A 21,446-nucleotide genomic window follows, 5' to 3' on the forward strand; every position below is an offset into this window, starting at 1 on the left:
TCTAACTATAAGGGCAGTTACTGGATTAGTCTTCCAGGGGAGATTGTGGAATCCCCATCATTCGAGGTTTTTAAAAACAGGTTGGACAAATATCTGTCAGGGATGGCCTAGGTTTACTTGGTCCTGCCACAGTGCAGGGGGTTGGACTTTAACTTCTCAAGGTCCCTTCCAGACCTACATTTCTCTGATTCTGTGGTGCTCATAATACTTCATAATAACCAGCCACAACTACTCATGTTGCAGTCATGAGCAGCAACGTGGTAAATTTTAACATTTTTGTTCCTGCTACTAAAAACATTCCCACTAACCACAGAAATACTCGAAATTCTTAAAGATTCTTCCCACTCGCTACTGCTATTATTTTAATATTCCCTAATATGTCTATTTAAATACTATCTGACATTTCATACTATAACTGAAATCAGTGATTGTCAGACGACATAAATTGCAATGGTTCTGCTGATATGCACAGTAGAATTATGCAAGTAACACTTTGAGAGTGAAATCTTATTTAATCACATTTCTTGACTCAAATGTTGATTTGTTTTTAGATTTCAAAATATATATTTTCATACCAGAAACATGCTATTTTGAAGTATTTGTTTTTATGGGAATAAATTTGTTTGAAGCAAATTCAATGTTAACATGTTGATTTTTGTAATAGCCTGGTCCTCTAGTTTTGAACAAAAATTCCACAAAATTGGACCAGCTAAACCAGCTTTTTCCTTTTTTAATTTTTATTCATACACTTAATGTCAGATCACTATAAAAGTGAGAGCTTGTGATAAATAAAAGTAATAAGCAATCTAAATGTTACTAATTTACTATACAAAGTAGCACTGGGTGATTTTAAATAATCGATTTAAATATTTTTTAAAGAAACGGGTTTAAATTGGGTTGTGGCTCTATTAAGCTGTGCAAGTTTGTGCTATTTGTAATATTAAAATTTACAATGAACTGAAGGATAAACACTATTTGCAAATACCACTACTGGTATTTGAATTCTGCAGATAGTTCTGTAAATTCAAAACAATGAAGATTAAGGCCTTGATCCTGCAAACATTTAAGCACATACATAACTTTACTCACATAAATAGTCCCACTGATTTTAATGGGAGCATTCAAGTGCTTGAAATTTTAGTAGATGCACAAGTATTTGCAGTGTCAAGGGCTAAAATTGTATTTTCCCTTAGTGGCATAATTTTCTCTTTTCACTTCACTCTAAGATCCCTTCACTGTTAACAATAAAAAGCTATTTAAACTTTCAATACTTTAACAAAGCACTTGTGAACTTGTTTATGCACACAGGCCAAATTTTTCAGAAATAGGAGCCTAAAGTTAGGCTTCTAAACCCATACTTAGGCGCCTAAAGGTGGAATCTTTAAAAGTATCTAAGTTACTTAGGGAGGAACTGAGATAGCCAGGTTGAAGCATTTTAGCTTTCTTGACTTACGAACGTTCAATATATCAGAAAGTGGTATTGGTTGCAATTATATCACAGGCCTGTTTGCTTATAATTTTGTATGTGCGTGTTTTGCCTCACAGTAACTATGTTAATGACTTCTTGGATTTGTCTCTTAGCATAGATGAGCATTTTAAATTTGAAACTTTCATCGGGGAAAAAGTGTAATAAACTATTCATAAATTATTTTTTAGCTTCACAAATGTCTCAGATATCTACAATTAATTCAACACAGCCTGGATATGGAGAGCCTCTTGGTGTCACCAGTTCTGCGAGTGCATTGCTGCCAGGTAAATAATGTAACTTTAAGTTCTGTGAAATATATTTTTTAAAATTATAAATGTGCTAAGTAAAGCCATAGTATATTCTAGATAGTTTGTATTATCATGTAGTGTGACATACTCAGATTTTGACTTCAATGAGACAACCTCTCTTATTTAGCACTTTTTATTAGCATATATCAGAGAGCTTCACAATCCTTAATGTGTTGCAAGGATAAATATCCCTACGAGATTTGGGAAAACACGCTTATTTGAATACAAGTGGTAAAAGTAAGCAAAAAGTTCTCCCCTTGATTTGAAAAGCATGTAAAATGTAAGAACTGTGATGAAAGAGCATGAGAAACTACATGAGGTAAATGCCCATCCTTGTTCTTGTGGCTTGCTGTCTTTGTTCACTATTGGTTCTCTTTTCTTTTAGTAGTGCTATATAAACTTTTGTGTGTGTAGTTCAAACATTCTGATACTGGAAGCAAAATGAGAATTAAATACAAAAAGAGAACTCAAAGACAAGGCCTTTGAGAAACTAAATGAATCCTTTGTATCGGTCTTCACTCAGAGGATGTGAGGGAGATTCCCACTGCCGAGACATTATTTTTAGGTGACAAATCTGAGGAACTGTTCCAGATTTAGGTGTCAATAGATGTGGTTTTGGAGCAAGCTGATAAATTAAACAGTAATAAATCACCAGGCCCAACAAGTTCTGAAGGAATTCAAAGATGAAATTGCAGAACTAGTAACTGTGGTATGTAACCTATCATTTAAATCAGCCTCTGTACCAGATGACTGGAGGATAGCTAATGTAACACTGATTTAAAAAAAACAAACAAACTCTAGAGGCCAGCTTTTCAATTAGGGCTGTCAAGCTATTAAAAAAATTAATTGTGATTAATCACAAGATAAAAAAATAATTGTGATTAATTACAGTTTTTATCGCGCTGTTAAATGGTATTCTATTGTTTTAAATATTTTTGGATGTTTTCTACATTTTCAAATCAAAACACAGAATACAAAGTATACAGTGCTCACTCTAAATTATTATTTTTTATTACAAATATTTGCACTGTAAAAAAGAAACAAAAGAAATAGTATTTTTCAGTTCACCTAATACAAGTACTCTAGTGCAATCTCTTTACATGAAAGTGCAACTTACATCTGTAGATTTTGTTTTTGGTATTACATAACTGCACTCAAAAACAAAACAATGTACGACTTTAGAGCCTACAAGTCCACTCAGTCCTACTTCTTGTTCAGACGAACAAATTTGGTTACATAATGTTGCTTTCTTCTTATTTACAGTGTCACCTCAAAGTGAAATCAGGTGTTCACATGGCATTTTTGTAACCAGCATTGCAAGATATTTATGTGCCAGATATGCTAAACATTCATATGCGCCTTCGTGCTTCGGTCGCCATTCCAGAGGACATGCTTCCATACTGATGACTGGTTCGGCTTGATAACTGTCCAACGCAGTGTATACTGAAGCACATTCATTTTCATCATCTGAGTCAGACGCCACCAACAGAAGGTTGATTTTCTTTTTTGGTGGTTCAGGTTCTGTAGTTTCCAAATCGGAGTGTTGCTCTTTTAAGACTTCTGACAGCATGTTCCACACCTTGTCCTTCTCAGATTTTGGAAGGCACTTCAGAGTCTTAAACGTTGGATCGAGTGCTATAGCTATCTTTAGAAATCTCATATTGGTACCTTCTTTGTGTCTTGTCAAATCTGCAGTGAAAAGGTTCTTAAACTGAATAACATATTGTTGGTTGTCATCCAAGACTGCCATACCACAAAAGGTATGGCAGAATGTGAGTAAAACCGTAGAGCAGGAGACATACAATTTTCCCCCAGGGAGTTCTATCACAAATTTAATTAATGCATTATTTTTTTAACGAGTGTCATCAGCATGGAGGCATGTCCTCTGGAATGGTGGCCGAAGCACGAAGGCCCATATGAATGTTTAGCATATCTGGCACATAAATACCTTGCAATGCCGGTTACAAAAATGCCATGTGAACACCTGATCTCACTTTCAGGTGACACTGTAAATAAGAAGCAGGCAGCATTATCTCCCTTAATTGTAAACAAACTTGTTTGTCTTAGCAATTGACTGAACATGAAGTAGGACTGCAGGTTCTAAAGTTTGACATTGTTGTGGTTTTGAGTGCAGTTATGTAACAAAACAAACAAAAATCTACATTTGTAACTTGCATTCTCATGTAAAGAGATTCCATTATAGTACTTGTATGAGGTGAATTGAAAAATACTATTTTTGTTTTTTACAGTGCAAATATTTATAATAAAAAATAATATAAAGCACTGTGTTCTGTGCTGTAATTGAAATCAATATATTTGAAAATGTAGAAAAACATCCAAAACTATTTGTAATAAACAATAATAAAATACCATTTTAAATTTGTGATTAAAACTGTGATTAATCATGATTAATTTTTTAATCGAGTTAGTTTGTTTTGAGTTAATCACTTTAGTTAACTGCCATGAATTTGACCGCCTTATAGGCAATTACAGCCCTGTAAGCATAACTTCATTACCATGCAAACTGATTGAATCTATATAGTAAATAACATAATTACCAGACACAGATGAACATGTTATGTCGGGAAAAAGTCAACATGGATTTCTAAAAGGAAATCATGCCAGGTTTCTCAGAGCTGTTCTAGAATAATCAAACATTCTTCTAGTCTGTATCTGAGCCCTGGGTTGCTTGAGTTCTGAAAAGGTTCTTTTAAAATTATCACATTCTTCCACCAAACACTTTATAAAGTAATAGTTTAAGAGACAAAGTACAGAAATACATTTTTTAAATATTTCAGTGAAAATCTTAGCTGTGTGAATGTTAAGTGGCTAAATACTTGGACAATTATTTCAGTAACTTCTCACATACTTCACTAACTTAACTTTGTACTATTCCATTTTGTTAAAATGTTTATACTGCTGTTCTTAATGTCTTGCAGAAGAGCACATCAGTGAATCTTTAAACTCGAGTTTTGATGACATTTGGGGAAACTGTAAATACAAAAATCAGAAACCAGCATCAGCTGAAAGTGATATTTATGTTTCAACACCTGCATCAGAATATTCTCTGTTTTCCAGCAGTGACCAAGTGAACTTAACTCCAAAATCATCTAACAGAAAACATTTAAACAAAAAAATAATTTTGCAATGCCCTCTAGAAGGTGAACTATTTGCTAAAAAGAGAAAATCTGAAGTCTCCCCTAACCTAAATCAAAGTGGTGAAGATACTCTGACTTCTGAGTCGGTTTCAACCAAAAGTTCTTTTCTCCAAGAAAAAGGCTTGAGTCACATCACTCTTTCCCAAAAAATGGACCAGTTGGAAGCTGCTGCAGTTACCACAGGTAATCAGCCTGATTCATTAGTGAGCAGTGAAGATTCTATTAATATGCATTTGGTTGACATAAATATTCCTGTTGACACAAGGGATTGTAGTGTCAGATACAAAATAAGGGGGAAACCAAAAAGAGAAAAATATAATATGAAATTGACCACCTCATCATGTAAGGTAGGATCTGAAAATGAGTTTCTTCTAGCAATGACCACTCGTAACAAGTCATCAGACATAGAGGAAGCTTCATATGACGACTTTTTTTCACCTTCTAATTTGAAGAAAAGTGAAATGCAAGTAAGACACTTTCCTTTGCAAGTTCAGCAGAAATCGCCAAGTGCTCGTGAAGTGAGTTGCAAAAGAGACTTTTTAAGCCATAAACAAGATAGATTATTTGAAGGGTCAGATAAACAGTGCACTGCTCTTATCAAAAAAAGGAAAAGAACTGTTAAGACAAGTGGTGTTTCAACAGAGAGTGACTGCAAGCTACCTGAATGTTCAGAAAGTACAATAAGTGTGACCTTAAACTGCATGTCAGGTGGAGTAAACACTGAGACTGCAGAAGCCCTGGGTTCTAGCCCTCTGAATAAACTGCATCAAAATATTCAGAAAATATCCTGCAGAACTAGCGTGAATAGCTGCCCTCAAGCTACTGGTAAGTTGGTCCATTCAAGTGAAAATTCAAAGATGCAGCATCATGATTCATTAAAAATGCTTGTGCAACTAAATTCTAAAATGGACTGCCATGTTGAAGGAAAACCATATCTTTCAAAAACTAGACTACCAGAAGAGAATACTGTATTGATGGCACCAGATTCTTTAAAAAGTGACAAAATGGGTGCAGTGAAGCCAAAAGAACACCCACTTACTTTTCCAGACTCTACAAATACAGAAAAATCAACAGGAGAAAAGAAGGAAATCCTGCTAAAAAAATGCAGTCCAAGTATGTGAACTTCTTTTTCCTGGTATTTGGCACACTATAAATACCCTGTGCCATTTTTCTTGTGTATCCTAAGAAACAGTATTATCATGGTTAATTGTACTGTGATTTTACAAATTGTCCATATTATGTGGTTCTTAATTTGGAGTGTTTATATTCCTTTTAATCCACCAGTGGAAAAACTACCTTTACATAAAATTGCAGTTAAAAATTAGAAGGGGGAGATGCCCATAAAAATATAAGTTGAAAACTTGCATTGCCATTGGTATGGATGGAGGTGAAGGAGTGAGTCCAAGAGATATGGATGGAATGCCAATTTCAACTTAGAATTTGTTTTTCAGTATGTTGCAGGCTTAATTTTTAACAGTCATCAGATTTTTTTTATTACTGGATAATCATTTAAGCAGGTTTAAAAATTGCTAGAATCATTCGGGTATTAGAATATACTAGTATGATACGATACCAAAGGAATTTCCCTGCAAAAAATTACTGTCTGTTGTGGGTATGCTATTTTTAAAATTTGATATTTTTGACTTTTGAATATGGGAAAAACCTTTTTCATATAAGCTTAATTTCATTTTGTAAATTTAGTTAGACTTTTACAAAAGAGTGCTAGAATGTCTAAATTTTATTATTAAAAACTTCATGGAAAGTTTTAGTGCACAGCAAACATAGCTGATTATGAATTATGAAAAAAACCCTAAGTTGACAGAGAACCTTAAATATAGCTGTAGGTATGGTATCGCTACACTTCAGGCTACTGGTTTGGCTTAATTAATAAAATAAGTACCGATATTTTAAGGTCTGGAGTACCCCACAATTGTGTATCTTAAAAAAATAGCTTTTGTCTCAAGCTTAGACCTAAATGATTATGGAGATCTATATGTTTTGTGCCATGTACCCAAGCTTAGAAAATGGTCATAAAATTAACATCTTTCCTTTGTTCTTTTTACAAGATAAGCATAAGGACCTCAAAGGTGCTTTTTCCATTTGTGTGGTTTTAAACTTAGATAGCTATATCAATTGTTTTGATATTAGTTTAATTTTAACTTAGAAATTATAGCTCCAAATCCAAAAATGAGCATCTCTTTGGGGACGCTCTGCTTTAATTCCCTCAAAGAGGAACTTTCATACTTTGGCAAACTTGAAAATATAATCAATTTACTGAGCCTTTACATTTTTCTGTCTCCTGCTGCTATTTGAAAATCTGTTTTTTGGTTAAGAACTTTCATTACTCCAGTTCTGCTTGATCTAATGATGTTATCTGGCATTTACCATTGTCACTGTTTTCTTTGGCGGTGCTTCTGATGTCACAAGGTCAGCCTTGTGATTTCACTGCAGGATCAAATAGAGTCTGGGGAGCCGTTGTTTAAAATCATTTGAAAGGGAAAGAGGAATAATGAAAAGTATAAGATTTGAATTTGTTTAGATATAAAATTATGTGAAACACAAGTCCCACTTAAACTTTTAGATTAGTTAATGTGGAGAATTGTAACAGACTGTGAATCAATGTGCTTATTAAATATTGATGTTTTGTAAATTAAAGCCTTCATTTTTATTTTGGATTGATTGTGAATTCTCTTCTAATGCAAGAAAATTTATTTGTTGCTGTTTATGGTGAAATAGTCAAAATTGTTTAATACGTTTTATTTTTGTTCCTATGTTCCAGGTAATTGTTTGAAAGTGTTACATGCAAATATTGATTAGATCCAGCAGAGAGGAAACTGCTGTTTTTTTAAAATGCTGAAAAAAATCTCTAATAAACCTTTGACCTTTCTCCTGAAACATGTAGACAAAAAGTAATCCAATATCCATAGTGACAGAACTGTTCTGCTTTCTGCATAAAAGATTTGTCTCTTGAAAAAAAATTTTTTTCCCCTCTGATACACTTATGCTAGAGTTTGAAACTTAGAGAAAGATTTGACCCCAAATATTTCTCTTTCCTTTGGTTATTGGCAAAATTCCCATTGACTTCAATGAGAGGATACTTATTTTCAATGGATCCTCAATTCTGCCTTTGCCTGCGCATATTATTTTTCACCATTAAGACTTGTGTGAGCAGTCAGGCCGAGGGACTTACTGGTTGCTGTTTCCTTCAGCCCCCATTGGCCTGCAGCAGCCAACCGGGCCCAATGGAAGCTGCAATTGGCCGGACCTGCGGACGGGGCAGGTAAACAAACCGGCCCGACCCGCCAGGGGCTTTCCCTACACAAGCGGTGACCCCAGTTTGAGAAACACTGGGTTAACATCTTATAGTGCTTTGTGATCAATGACATTTATGTCAAGGTCTTAGATTTGTGCTGAACACAAGGGAGAGAATTAGTGGTTTTCTCGTCTGTGAATAAGAGTTAATGGAAATGCAGCAGTATACGCTATTTTCAGTGAACATTAATATACCATGAGATAGGGGAAGCCTAATGGGTTTGCTAGTTATCGAATTATGTAAAACTTCCTTGTAGTTCAAACTTAATTAAAATATACATTTTATGGTAATACAATTTCCATCAGTCTGGTGGTGACTTATTTTTTGATAGGGATAGTGATTAGATAAGTTGGTGTTCTACTGTGGTTTAGAATGTGTGACAGACCCAGGCCAGTGGGGTACAGGAGTCTGGTAGAGGGCAAATATACTGATCACTGGATGAGTAGTTTTCTGTTCCTGAGTGACCAGAGCAGGGGCTGCACTAGAGTAATCAGGAACCTGCTAGAACCAATTAAGGCAGACAGGCTGATTAGAACATCTGCAGCCAATCAAGGCAGGCTAATCAGGGCACCTGAGTTTAAAAAGGAGCTCACTCCAGTCAGGGAGGAGGGAGCCAGAGGAGAGGAAGTGTGTGTGAGGAGCTGGGAGCAAGAGGCAAGGAGCTGAGAGTGAGAGGGTGTGCTGCTGGAGGACTAAGGAGTACAAGTGTTATCAAACACCAGGAGGAAGGTCCTGTGGTGAGGATAAAGAAGGTGTTTGGAGGAGGCCATGGGGAAGTAGCCCAGGGAGTTGTAGCTGTCATGCAGCTGTTACAGGAGGCACTATAGACAGCTGCAATCCACAGGGCCCTGGGCTGGAACCCGGAGTAGAGGGTGGGCCCGGGTTCCCCCCAAACCTCCCAACTCCTGATCAGACACAGGAGAAATTGACCCAAACTGTGGGGAAGATCACTGAGGTGAGCAAATCTGCCAAATAAGCGCAGGACCCACCAAGGTAGAGGAGGAACTTTGTCACAAATGGTAACACTTGCCCAGATCTATTTAATTCCTATAGCTATTTACCTGAAAACCCCAGCAATAAATGATAGGTTTGGCAAGGAATGGAACATTAAAAGATTTTAAGAAAGATTAAACATTCTTCAGTTGTTCAGATGATACTTGAATGTAGATTTCATTCATATTATTTTTAGTCTTTCTGAATTACAAACTTGGGGCTTTTTTTTATAAGATTTATAGTGAATATGGAAACAGTACATTCTCTTACATGGCAAAAGTTGTAAATTGCTCTGGTCCCCTATAGTCTTGTGGATTGAGCACAAGACTGAAGAATCAAGAGTCCTGAAATCTCTTCATGGCTGCTATTTGCTTGTGGTGACAATGGGCAACTTTAGTCCCATTTACTTGGATGGGAGTTCCAGGAGGTGATGCTTGGCTTCTCTTGAAGTCAATAGGAGTTTTGCCACAGATTTCAGTTGGGCCAGGCTTTCATCCTGGATGTTCAGCACTACTGATATTTGAGACATACAAATTTGAAAATGCTAGCCTTAATTTCTCTACCTTAATTTTTCCACCTCTGTAAAGAAACAGATACTTTAAGGTCGGATAACTCTGTGTGTGGTTATGTAACAGCTTGTCACGGGGTGTCAGATTGAGGCAAAGGAGTAGCTATGGCTCAAATGACAAGAGTCACTAGGGTGCTCTCTGTCTTTAGGGCAGCTTGGCCTAGTGGCAAGAATCCATAGGGCCACCCTTGCTCCCAGGGCAGTGTGGCCTAGTGCCCAGAGTCCTTGGAGCTGCCCTTGGGCAGTCATGTCCGCCCTACACGTGCCTGCACTCAGCGGTAAATGTGGGGCAGGATAGGGGGCCCCAGGCTCACCCTACTCTACCAGGTCCTGACCCGGGCCTTATAAAACCTATAGTTCTGGATTCAGGCTCGGTTTCCCATTTCAATTTTTGTATTCCATGGGCTGCCTCCTACCCTTGATTCTGGCTCTGTCAGTTCCCTTGGGGGTAGTGACCTCCTGTCACTCTGATCCTCTGCGGTTGAGGTGAGTTCCAGCTCAGATGCCGTGTCTTCAGCCTCGGAAGTCTGGAACTCTAGCAGTTCTCTGGCAGGAGCCTGCAGCATACGTCCACTCTCTTCCTTAGTCAGTCCAGACTGAGCAGGGCTGCTACCTTGTATATCCTGCTTCCAGCTAGAGCATGCCCAGCAGGGGCAAAGGGGCATGGCCTCTTCAGCCCACTGTGTGATCAATTCCAGGTGGGCCAGTGCCGGGTAGATATACCCCGTCACACAGCTACATATTATATTTCTTAATGTTTTTAATCCTCTGCTTTTAAATAAAGGTTTTATATAGGGCTGCCAAGCAATTAAAAAAATTAACGATTAATCATGCTCTTAAACATAATAGAATACCATTTATTTAAATATTTTTGGATGTTTTATACATTTTCAAATCTATTGATTTCAATTACCACACAGAATAGAAAGTGTACAGTGCTCACTTTATATTTATTTTTTATTAAAAATGTGTCCAGTAAAAAACAAAAGAAATAGTATTTTTCAGTTCATCTAATACAAGTACTGAAGTGCAATCTCTTTATCATGAAAGTTGAACTTACTAATGTAGAATTATGTACAAAAAAACTGCATTCATAAATAAAACAATGTAAAACTTTAGAGCCTACAAGTCCACTCAGTCCTACTTCAGCCAATCGCTCAGACAAATAAGTTTGGTTACAGTTTGCAGGAGATAATGTTGCCTGCTTCTTGTTTTCATTGCCACCTGAAAGTGAGAACAGGAGTTCTCATGGCACTGTTGTAGCCGGTGTCACAAGATATTTACATGCCAGATGCGCTAATGATTCATATGTCCCTTCATCTTCAACCACCATTCCAGAGGACATACTCCATGCTGATGACAGGTTTTGCTCTATAACGATGCAAAGCAGAGCAGACTGATGTATGTTCATTTTCATCATCTGAATCAGATGCCACCAGCAAGTTGATTTTCTTCTTTTTGGTGGTTCAGGTTCTGTAGTTTCCTCATCAGAGTGTTGCTCTTTTAAGACTTCTGAAAGCATGCTCCACACCCCATCCATTTCAGATTTTGGAAGGCACTTCAAATTCTTAAACCTTGGGTTGAGTGCTGTAGCTATTTTTAGAAATCTCACATTGGTACCTTCTTTGCATTTTGTCAAATCTGCGGTGAAAGTGTTGTTAAAATGAACAATATGTGCTAGGTCATCACCCAAGACTGCTATAACATGAAATATATGCAGAATGCAGGTAAAACAGAGCAGGAGACATACAATTCTCCCCCAAGGAGTTCAGTCACAAATTTAATTAATGCACTATTTTTTTTTAACTAGCATCATCAGCATGGAAGCATGTCCTCTGGAATGGTGGCCGAAGCATGAAGGGCGTACGAATGTTTAGCATATCTGGCACATAAATACCTTGCGACACCGGCTACAAAAGTGCCATGCGAATGCCTGTTCTCACTCTCAGGTGACATTATAAATAAGAAGCAGGGAGCAGTATCTCCTGTAAATGTAAACAAGCTTGTTTGTCTTAGTGAGTGGCTGAACAAGAAGTAGGACTGAGTGGACTTGTAGGCTCTAAAATTTTACATTGTTTTGTTTTGAGTGCAGTTATGTAACCAAAAAAAAATTTAGATTTATAATAGATTTATAGTGAAAGAGATTTCACTACAGTGCTTATATGATATGAATTGAAAAATACTGTTTATTTTGTTTATCATTTTTACAGTGCAAATATGTATAATAAAAGTAATATAAAGTGAGCACTGTACATTTTGTATTCTGTGTTGTAACAGAAATCAATATATTTTAAAATGTAGAAAAACGTCCAAAAATATTTAATAAATTTCAATTGGTATTCTATTGTTTAACAGTGCAATTAATTTTTTTAGTTAATCACGTGAGTTAACTGCGACTAATCGACAACCCTAGTTTTATAGTTTTCTATACAGTGCCTTGCCTGATGGAATCCTGATCTTGGGGCCCATAGGCACAAATGTAATTCAAATAAATATATATATATATATATATATATATATATATATATATATATAACAAACCAATATGGTAAAGCTGTGTAATTGGTACTCTGCGTTTAAAAGGACACTTTAATTTAAATTAAATCCCAGTTTTAGCTCTTGCATATGAAAGGATTTGACCTGAAATGTAATATTAAGGTGTATGCCTTCATGAATGAGTGAGAATTTTCATTATATAAATACTACTCTGCAGTGTAGGAATTAAAACTCATCAGCTTTTTTCAGTTCCATCAGAACCAGAATGTGACACTCTAAATCCAAGTGAAACTTACTATTTTGATTTTATCATCTAAATAATGAGTAAGGTGCACACATTAAATAGAAGAAATGGTAGAATACTTAACTAGATGAAAACTGAAAACATTTAAATACTAATAATGGATAAAGGACACTTTTTTTTGTTCTTAAATTACTTCCATATTTTTGTCCTTTTAAAAAGTCATTTTTTTTAAATGCTTGGGTGTTCTTGGATAGTTGATAGAGAATTTGAAAGTTTTTTATATTTTACTCATGAAGATTTTTTTTAAAAAATCATTTATATGATTCATTTTGCTTGGTCAAGTTTTAAATGCAGTTATAATCATGAATATTGATTTAGTATACTTTCATATTTTATCCTCTAAAACAAATGGAAAATCAGCTTATTTGGGGGAAAGTTGAATTTCAAATACCTGGTGCACTAAACTTTCTTTAACAAGACATTAACATTTTGAAATGAAAAATTGTGCAATGTCCTAAACTAGACTCCAGTAAACTAAATTGGCAATAATGACCTAGTTAAATCTTCAGTAATTAAACCTGCATTTATCAAAAGATTGATCAACGTGTATATATCTTAATCAGGCAAATTAACTTCTCAAAAGTGGTTTTGACAGCGCTGGAGACTGAAAGTTATTAAATCACAGAACAGATACAGCACAGGCAATGACAGTGCATGCTTATCCTTTTCTGGAGGGCCATATTTAGAGTAGTAGCTAGTCTCCATGGCCATTTAGCCCTCTACCTGATGACAAGGTGCCAGTTGTGTTGGGGGGGTATGACTTGAAAATAGGCCTGAGACCGCCAATTCATTTTAAGTAGGCTAATAAACATTGACATATAAGGAAAAATTCAAACATCAGTGCTTTATGTCCCAAAATTTAGGCTTTGTGTGGATACAAAGAAATTCTGAATACTTTTCTAAATAAAAATGCCTTGTGTGTTTTGAAAGTCCACATACTGTATCATTGTGCCACTGTGCATGAGACTAGAAATTGTGTGGCTAAACCAGAAACATAGGAGTGTAAATGCACTGTCATAGTTTGAGTGAAACAGAAGAGTAAACTCCACAAATATTAATATGCAATGATATTTTGAAAATGTTTTAGTCGTATTTGCTGGTATTTGGGTGAAAAGATTTCTGAAAACTTTTTTTAGAATTTTTTTAAACCAGATTGCACCTTGCTTTCGCCGCAAGGTTCTAAACTTTTGATGCACTTGGTTTCTAGGTATTGAAAATGAAATTTCAGTATGTGAGGCTAGCAATGGCTCTTGTGAAGTTTTTAATGAAAACAAGAATAAGCCCAGTGGGGAATCAAAGAAAACTGGGAGAATCAAAAAGGTCAGTCTACACAGACACAATGTCAAGACCATTTTTTATATGTAATATATAATTTTAACACCTTTTAAAAGATAAAACTTTCCTCAGTATGCAATGCAAAATGATCTATTGAATTTTCTGTCATTTTTTTGTTTACATTTTGGGTGAATATTGAATAGGAAGGCCTAGACAGGCGTACTTTAGTGAGGCTTGACTATGTATGAACTACATCATATTATTGTCAGTGTATTTAGAATATGACTTGGAAACATGCCTTAAGCTTCTCTTTATCAGAGAACTACTAATTGTGATATTTTTAGCAGTTGTATTGTGAAAAAGCATCCATTTAAACAAAGTGGTTTTCACTTCTATGTGCTGTATAGTACTAAACAATTTATGGTTCAAGCAGGACTTGAATGTAAAACTTTGAAGATGAAGTATCACTATAGAACTACTCTCACTTACTCCTTCTAGTTTTTCACTTTTTAAAAACCTTGTTCTTGGTAAATGTAAAATTGATTAGCAGCAAATATAACTGGTAAAAGTAAATTTACACACTATGTATCACATGGCAGAATGAAGATAAAGATGGCTGAAGTTTCTTGCAGACAAAATCACCCAAAGAGAATGCAGAGAGATGAAGTATAAATCAGCTAAAGTAGGATAGAAAGATAGCTCATGGGTTTCAATGGATGTCTGTCTAAAGAATTTCAAAGAGATCTGCTGGTTGAAAGACCTATTTTCCTTCTATATTGAAATATTAAGTAGATGCAATTATTAGAGAGCTTCCAAATTAAATGCCACTCTTGGTAGTAGGTTGCTGGACTAGATGGACCAATGGTTGCTTTGGGTTGAAATTATGACTTTATTTCCTGCCTTTATGCTACTTGATTCTTTTAACTGTTCACAGACAGATTCTCTTTAAAAAGAAAGAGAACAGACTTGCTGAAATCGCGGCTGTTGCTATATTTGGAGATTTCTGGTCCACTATTTTGAAGAATTTAGTCAGAACCATCTCATGGTTTGCCACAAAAATATGACACTGTATTGCACCCCCAGAAAATATCACCATTCAACCTTTGTTAGGACTACTTACAATAGCAATGATTTGAGATTCTGTATCAGATTTGTTGTCACTGATTCATCATTAGTCTGTGTAAATTATTTACTACCACAAGTGTATACAATAGTTCCAATTTTATCGCATTGCTCTTACCTATTTTGGGATCCTTGTTTATCTTAACTTTTTGTTTCTTTAGTACAGGGGTACGCAACCTATGGCACACATGCCAAAGGTGGCACCCGAGCTGATTTTCATTGGCACTCCCACTGCCCGGGTCTTGGCCACCGGTCCGGGGGGCTCTGCATTTTAATTTAATTTTAAATGAATCTTCTTAAACATTTAAAAAACCTTATTTACTTTACATACAACAATAGTTTAGTTATATATTATAGACTTATAGAAAGAGACCTTCTAAAAACGTTAATGTATTACTGGCACGTGGAACCTTCAATTAGAGTCAATAACTGAAGACTCGGCACAGCACTTCTGAAATGTTGCCGACCCCTGGTTTAGTATTAAGCATATTACATAATGCAATATAAAAGCAGTATTAGCAGAATCCAATCTCATTACAATACGAATTCACAAGGCGCTTTCAAAAGTTCATAAATTGCTATTGCTTCCTGTCTAATCGAACCCAAGAGTGGTTCTGCAGAATTCCAGTTGTATAAGGCTGTGTTTGATCCTGCTACTGTAGTTACAGATACTCAGTTTGAAATGTGATCTGCTCAAGTTAATATTTAGCCTGTAAAAACAGTCTGGGAAACAGTATAAGCTATAATTAATTTTCCTTCAAAAGTTTGTTTAGAATCAGGACTCCCATAAGAAGTATTTTGAATGATAATTGATTTTAATACTTTCTCACAAGTGAAAAGGTTGTCACTGTATTAACTGAGATTCAAGAATTGTGTCTTCAGCCCTCGCTCCTTCTCCATTAGTATTGAACATCAGTGATGCCTATACTATCTAGGTGAGATGTAGATCTCTGCAAAGTGCAGTATCTGTTGCTCCTTCCCACCCAGAACTCAAAACCTGGGAGCTTCACCTAAGAAAGCACCTAATGGAGAAGGCTATGAGGCCCCTCTCTGATCCAGGCCAGGGAGACCTCTTATGGCAGGTATCCGGGCTCTTCTCAGGAGTCATACTGCTGCTCTTCCTCTTGCCAGCCAGTTCCATCCGTGTACAAGGAGGAAGAGCTACAACTGATGTCGCAGGTTCCGACAGGTGCCTTTTCATCATCCCAGGATGATGTGGTCACTCCTTTGCTTTCTCCACTAGATAACTGCCAATACCAGGAGCTATTAAAAAAAGATGCCAATGACCTACAGATCCCTTAGAGGAGGTTCAGGATCCTCAGCAGTGGCGCCTGGACATCTTGCAATTGCAGGGACCTTCTGTAAGTAAGGTGGTCCTTCTGATCAATGAGGCCATACTAGAACTGGTCAGAGAGGTACAGCACACCCTAGTGATACTTTATTCTTCTTCGAGTGATTGCTCCTATGCCATTCCAGTTAGGTGTGCGCGCCGTGCGTGCACGGCTCTCCGGAACATTTTTACCCTAGCAACTCCGGCGGGCCGGCTGGCGCCCCCTTGAGTGGCGCCGCTATGGCGCCTGTTATATACCCGAGCCGGCCCGTCCGCTCCTCAGTTCCTTCTTACCGCCCATGACGGCCAGTTGGAACTGTGGAGTGCTCTCTGTCCTCCACAACCCTAGCTCTCGCTACTTTTTCCTGTATATAGTTCTTTCATTACTTAGTGTAGATAGTTCTCTTAGTTAGTTAGTTAGTTAGTTTTAGGATAAGGATAAGGGGGGTTTCCCCTCCCTTTCCTCTCCCGGTGCGGGCTCATGCCCAAGGCACCGGGCTTTAAGCCCTGCGCATCTTGCCAGCGGTCTATGCCGGTAGGGGATCCGCACGACTCCTGCCTCCGTTGCCTGGGGGAGAGTCACAGGACAGATAAGTGCCCTATCTGTTCCGCTTTTAAACCCCGAACGCGTAAGGAGCGGGACATTCGGTTAAAGCAGCTCCTAATGGAGGCGTCGCTCCAGCCCCCGGCACCGTCCGCGCCGGCACTGAAGACTGCATCGGTGCGGAGCGCACCGGCGGCCCCGAGCCGCTCTGGCACCGAGGCTCCGCGACCTCAACCAGCGGCGCCGAAGGCCCGGCATCGCTCCCTATCACCATCCAAGAAGCGCAAGCCGGCGACGGCAGCTGCCAAGTCCCACGCTGAGGGCCCAGCAGCCAAGCCAATCCCGCCACCTGCGGTACCGGCGGTGGCCGTGCACAGGACATGCACCGTGCCATTGACTCCGGCGCCGCAAGGGCCGTCGAGTCCAGCACCGCCATGCTCCCCGGCGCCGACCGCGGTTGAGCTCCGGCTGCCATCCACGCCTGAGACTTTCTCTACGGCGCGTGAGCTCATAGAGCTCACAGAGGCACCGAGCCTCCGGCCCCCGGCACCGCCGGTGCGGGCTGTTGTATCGGCGGGAAAGCCGGCGATGATGATCCGGCCCCCTTCTCCGGACAGACGGCACAGACGGTGGTCCCGGTCTTGTTCCCGGTCCCGCCGCAGGTCACCGTCCCGCCGCTCAAGATCCCGGCACCGCTCACCATCGCGGTACCGGTCGCCGTCCCGATGCCGGTCGCAGTCCCGGTACCGTTCAACATAGCGGTACCGGTCGCACTCCCGGCGTCGCTCCAGGTCCCGATCGCCTTTGCGATGGCACCGACGGAGGTCTGCTTCCCGGCACCGTTCCCGGCACCGTGACTCGCGCAGCCGCTCCCGGCACCGCAGGTCCGGATCCCGGTCGAGCTCCCGGCACCGGTCGAGCTCCCGGCACCGCGGCGGATGTTGGTCTCGGTCACCATTCCGGTACCGTGATGTCCGGCACCGATCCTCGGCACCGTCCGGGGCCAGACTGCCTCTTTCAGCGGCGCAGTCCGTTAGCGCCTCTGCACCCCCATGGCCATCCCGCCCCGCGTCGGTCGCTTCCGGGGCAGACAGCAACGGGCACCTGCCACCTACTCCGCAGGATCAACCTCAGGGTGCACAACAGTGGGGCTTCTGGGTCCCCTGGGCCCAATACGGGACTCAGGGGGTGCCTTTTCCTCCAAGAGCCCCTGCCTCCGAGCGCAGGGTACCAGAGGCCACCGTCAGTCGACCGCCCCCTTCGCCACCAGCTTCGGTTTCGATACCGCCTGACCCCCAGAGGCATCCTCAGCCCGAGCCAGCTGACCAACCCTTAGAAGATCCCTCAACGGAGGCTGTGGTCCAGGGCTTATCTTCGTCGTCGTCACCAGACGAGGCGGTGGCCGGAGCATCTGCTAAAGATCCTCCACCAATAGACCTGAGGGCCCACCAAGACCTGCTTCGCCGCGTGGCGAAAGCAATAGATCTCCCCGTGGCGGAGGTCCAGGAGGACGAGGACCCAGTGACAAACGTCATTGGAGCGGAGGCTCCCGTACGGGTGGCCTTGCCGTTCATCAGGACAATCCAAAAGAACGCCAACACACTCTGGCAGTCGCCGGCGTCCATCCCTCCTACTGCCCGCGGGGTCGAGTGCAAGTACGTGGTCACCCCCACGGGATATGAGTACCTGTATACTCACCCGACCCCAGACTCGTTGGTCGTGCAGTCGATCAACGACAGGGAGCGGCATGGTCAACCCGCCCCTGCGCCGAAGTCTAAAGAGGCGAGGCGGATGGACCTGTTAGGCCGCAAGGTCTACTCTGCCGGCGGTCTGCAACTGCGGATCGCCAATCAGATGGCCCTCCTCGCCAGGTACGCATATGACATCATGGTGTCCCTGGCGAAGTTTACAGAGCTGCTCCCAACAGCCTCCCGCCAAGAGTTCTCGGCGTTGTTGGATGACGGGAAAAAATCTTCCAGGTCCTCCATCCAGGCCGCTCTTGACTCCGCGGACTCGGGAGCTCGGACCCTAGCCTCAGGAGTGACGATGCGCCGCATCTCCTGGCTGCAATCCTCCACCCTGCCACCGGAGGTGCAGTACACGCTGGAGGACCTGCCATTTGATACCCAGGGACTGTTTTCGGACAAAACCGATGCCAGAATCCAGACCCTGAAGGACGGTCGCATAGCCATCCGCACTCTTGGGATGCATACACCGGCAACACAGCGCAGGTCCTTCCGGCAGCAACCCTCTCGGCCTTTCACTCAGCCACGGTACCGTCCCTACAACAGCAGGCGGCCTGGCCAAAATCGCCGTCGACCATCCGGCAACAGACGCAACCAGGCCCAGGCCCCTTCCAAGGCCCCTCCTGGGTCCAAACAGGCCTTTTGATGGGATGCCCGAGGACGGCCCATCACTCTCCCTACCGGATCCTACCCTTTTGTTTTACAGCCGCCTTTCCCATTTCTTTTCAGCGTGGTCCCAAATAACATCGGACAACTGGGTGCTTCAAACAGTCCAGTCGGGATACCGCCTTCAGTTTGTTTCGCCCCCCCCTTCCCACCCACCCTCCCTGTCCCTCTTCAGGGACCCCTCTCACGAGCAACTCCTCTTACACGAGGTCCAGACTCTGTTGAGCGTGGGTGCCATAGAGGCAGTGCCTCAAGACAGGCGGGGCAGGGGATTCTATTCCCGTTATTTTCTCATCCCCAAAGCGAAAGGAGGGCTACGTCCTATCCTGGACCTTCGAGAGCTGAACAAATATCTGCTCAAGCCCAAGTTTCGCATGGTCACCCTGGGGACCATCATTCCCTCTCTGGATCCGGGAGACTGGTTTGCCGCCCTCGACATGAAGGACGCGTACTTCCATGTCGCGATCTACCCTCCCCATCGACGCTACCTACGTTTCGTGGTGAACAACGCACACTACCAGTTCGCAGTGTTGCCATTCGGCCTATCCACCGCACCGAGGGTGTTTACCAAGTGCATGGCAGTGGTTGCCGCAGCCCTCCGCCGCCGTCGGATACACGTCTACCCGTATCTTGACGACTGGCTGGTTTGCGGAACGTCTCGGCGGCTGGTAATGGACCAGATGACAGAAATCCTGTTTCTACTTCAACGGCTCGGTCTTCTCGTCAATGCCGAGAAGTCCTCCTTAATTCCGTCGCAGCGGGTAGAGTTCATTGGAGCGGTCCTCGACTCCAAGTTGGCCAGGGCCTGCCTACCGCGCTCTCGGCACCAGACACTGGTCTCCATTATTCGGGACCTCGTCACCTTTCCTACCACGACGGTGCGATCCTGCCTCCGCCTCCTGGGCCACATGGCATCCTGTATGTATGTCACCGCATACGCGCGGCTCCACCTTCGCCCGTTCCAGTCCTGGCTAGCGTCAGTGTACCGCCCGCATCGAGACCCTATCGACATGGTGGTCACGGTCACCAAGCCAACCCTCGAGGCCCTCAGCTGGTGGCTAGACCCAGACGTCGTGTGTGCGGGAGTCCCTTTTTTTTTGCCTTAGTGGTATCTGTATGCCCAGCACCGATCGTCATCCTGCCAGCCGATGCCACGATGCAGGTCTTGTTCCCTGCCGCTACGGGACTGCTCACCCTTGCGGCACCGGTCTCCACGTCCCTGGCACCGGTCCTCGGACAGGCACTGTTCGCCTTATTCAAGGCACCGCTCCCCTGCACCGAGAGTCAGCCATCAGACTCAGGTGTCCACAGCCCCACCCTGGTCACCAGAAGGGGACTCTTCAGAGTCAGAGCGACCCTTTAGCCCCTCGCTGAGGCAGCACCAATCTCAGTGGGCCCTGGTAACTACCTTAGCTCTTGCGGTGCTGGCATGGCAGCAAGGCCAGTGGCCAATCCAGTGGCCCTATTGGAACGCATGGGCACACCAATGATGCTGGTGCCCTTCTCGCAGCAGTCTTCTCTTGCCGCTTCAGAGAAGCAACCGACGGTACCGGGATCGGTGGGCGGAGCAGACTGGGAGAGAGAGCTGGTGCCCACTGCAAAGGAGGGGAATAATGCTCCAGCCCCTCCCCCAGTGGTACAGTTGTTGCCAGATGAGGCAGTTGCGGGGCCTGGGTAGGCCAGCCCACCCGATGACTTCAAGGAACACCAATCCCTGCTGCAAAGGATGGCCTTGAATTTGAGCTCAGAGGTGGAGGAAATGATGGAGCAATTGGACAACCTATTTAAATATGCTTCCAGTGACAACCCCCTCGCAGGTTGCTTATCCTGTGCACGAAAGGGTTCTAAAGATAGCCAAGGCCCTCTGGCAAACCCCATCCTCTATCCCGCCAACCTCCAAGTGGGCTGAAAAGAGATATTTCGTGCCTGCTAAAGGGTTTGAATACTTGTATACCTACCTGCTACTGGGATCGCTGGTCGTTTCTGTGGCCAATGAAAGGGAAAGGCAAGGGCAGGCAAGATCCACTCCCAAAAATAAAGACGGCAAGAGGCTGGACCTTTTCAGAAGGAAAGTTTATTTGACAGTCAGCCTTCAGTTTCGAGTGTCTAACCATCAAGCCCCATTGGGCAGATTCAACTTTGTTTTGTGGGACTCC

General features: G+C 41.9%; 1 protein-coding gene across 10 annotated transcripts in view; it reads left to right on the plus strand.

Moving 5' to 3' along the window:
- MCPH1 (microcephalin 1) overlaps nucleotides 1-21,446 on the plus strand; it is a 220,576-nt gene that overhangs the window by 31,969 nt on the left and 167,161 nt on the right. For 8 of the 10 annotated variants that reach the window (XM_045008990.1, XM_045008988.1, XM_045008996.1 and 5 more), the window contains 3 exons: nucleotides 1,657-1,752; nucleotides 4,716-6,047; nucleotides 13,816-13,928. In XM_045008990.1, the coding sequence (XP_044864925.1) occupies nucleotides 1,657-1,752; nucleotides 4,716-6,047; nucleotides 13,816-13,928 (1,541 nt within the window). The remainder of the gene's footprint in view (nucleotides 1-1,656; nucleotides 1,753-4,715; nucleotides 6,048-13,815; nucleotides 13,929-21,446) is intronic. The other 2 variants (XM_045008992.1, XM_045008994.1) reach the window with 2 other exon arrangements.

Source organism: Mauremys mutica, chromosome 3 (assembly GCF_020497125.1).
Source record: "Mauremys mutica isolate MM-2020 ecotype Southern chromosome 3, ASM2049712v1, whole genome shotgun sequence".
Classification (NCBI taxonomy): domain Eukaryota; kingdom Metazoa; phylum Chordata; order Testudines; family Geoemydidae; genus Mauremys; species Mauremys mutica.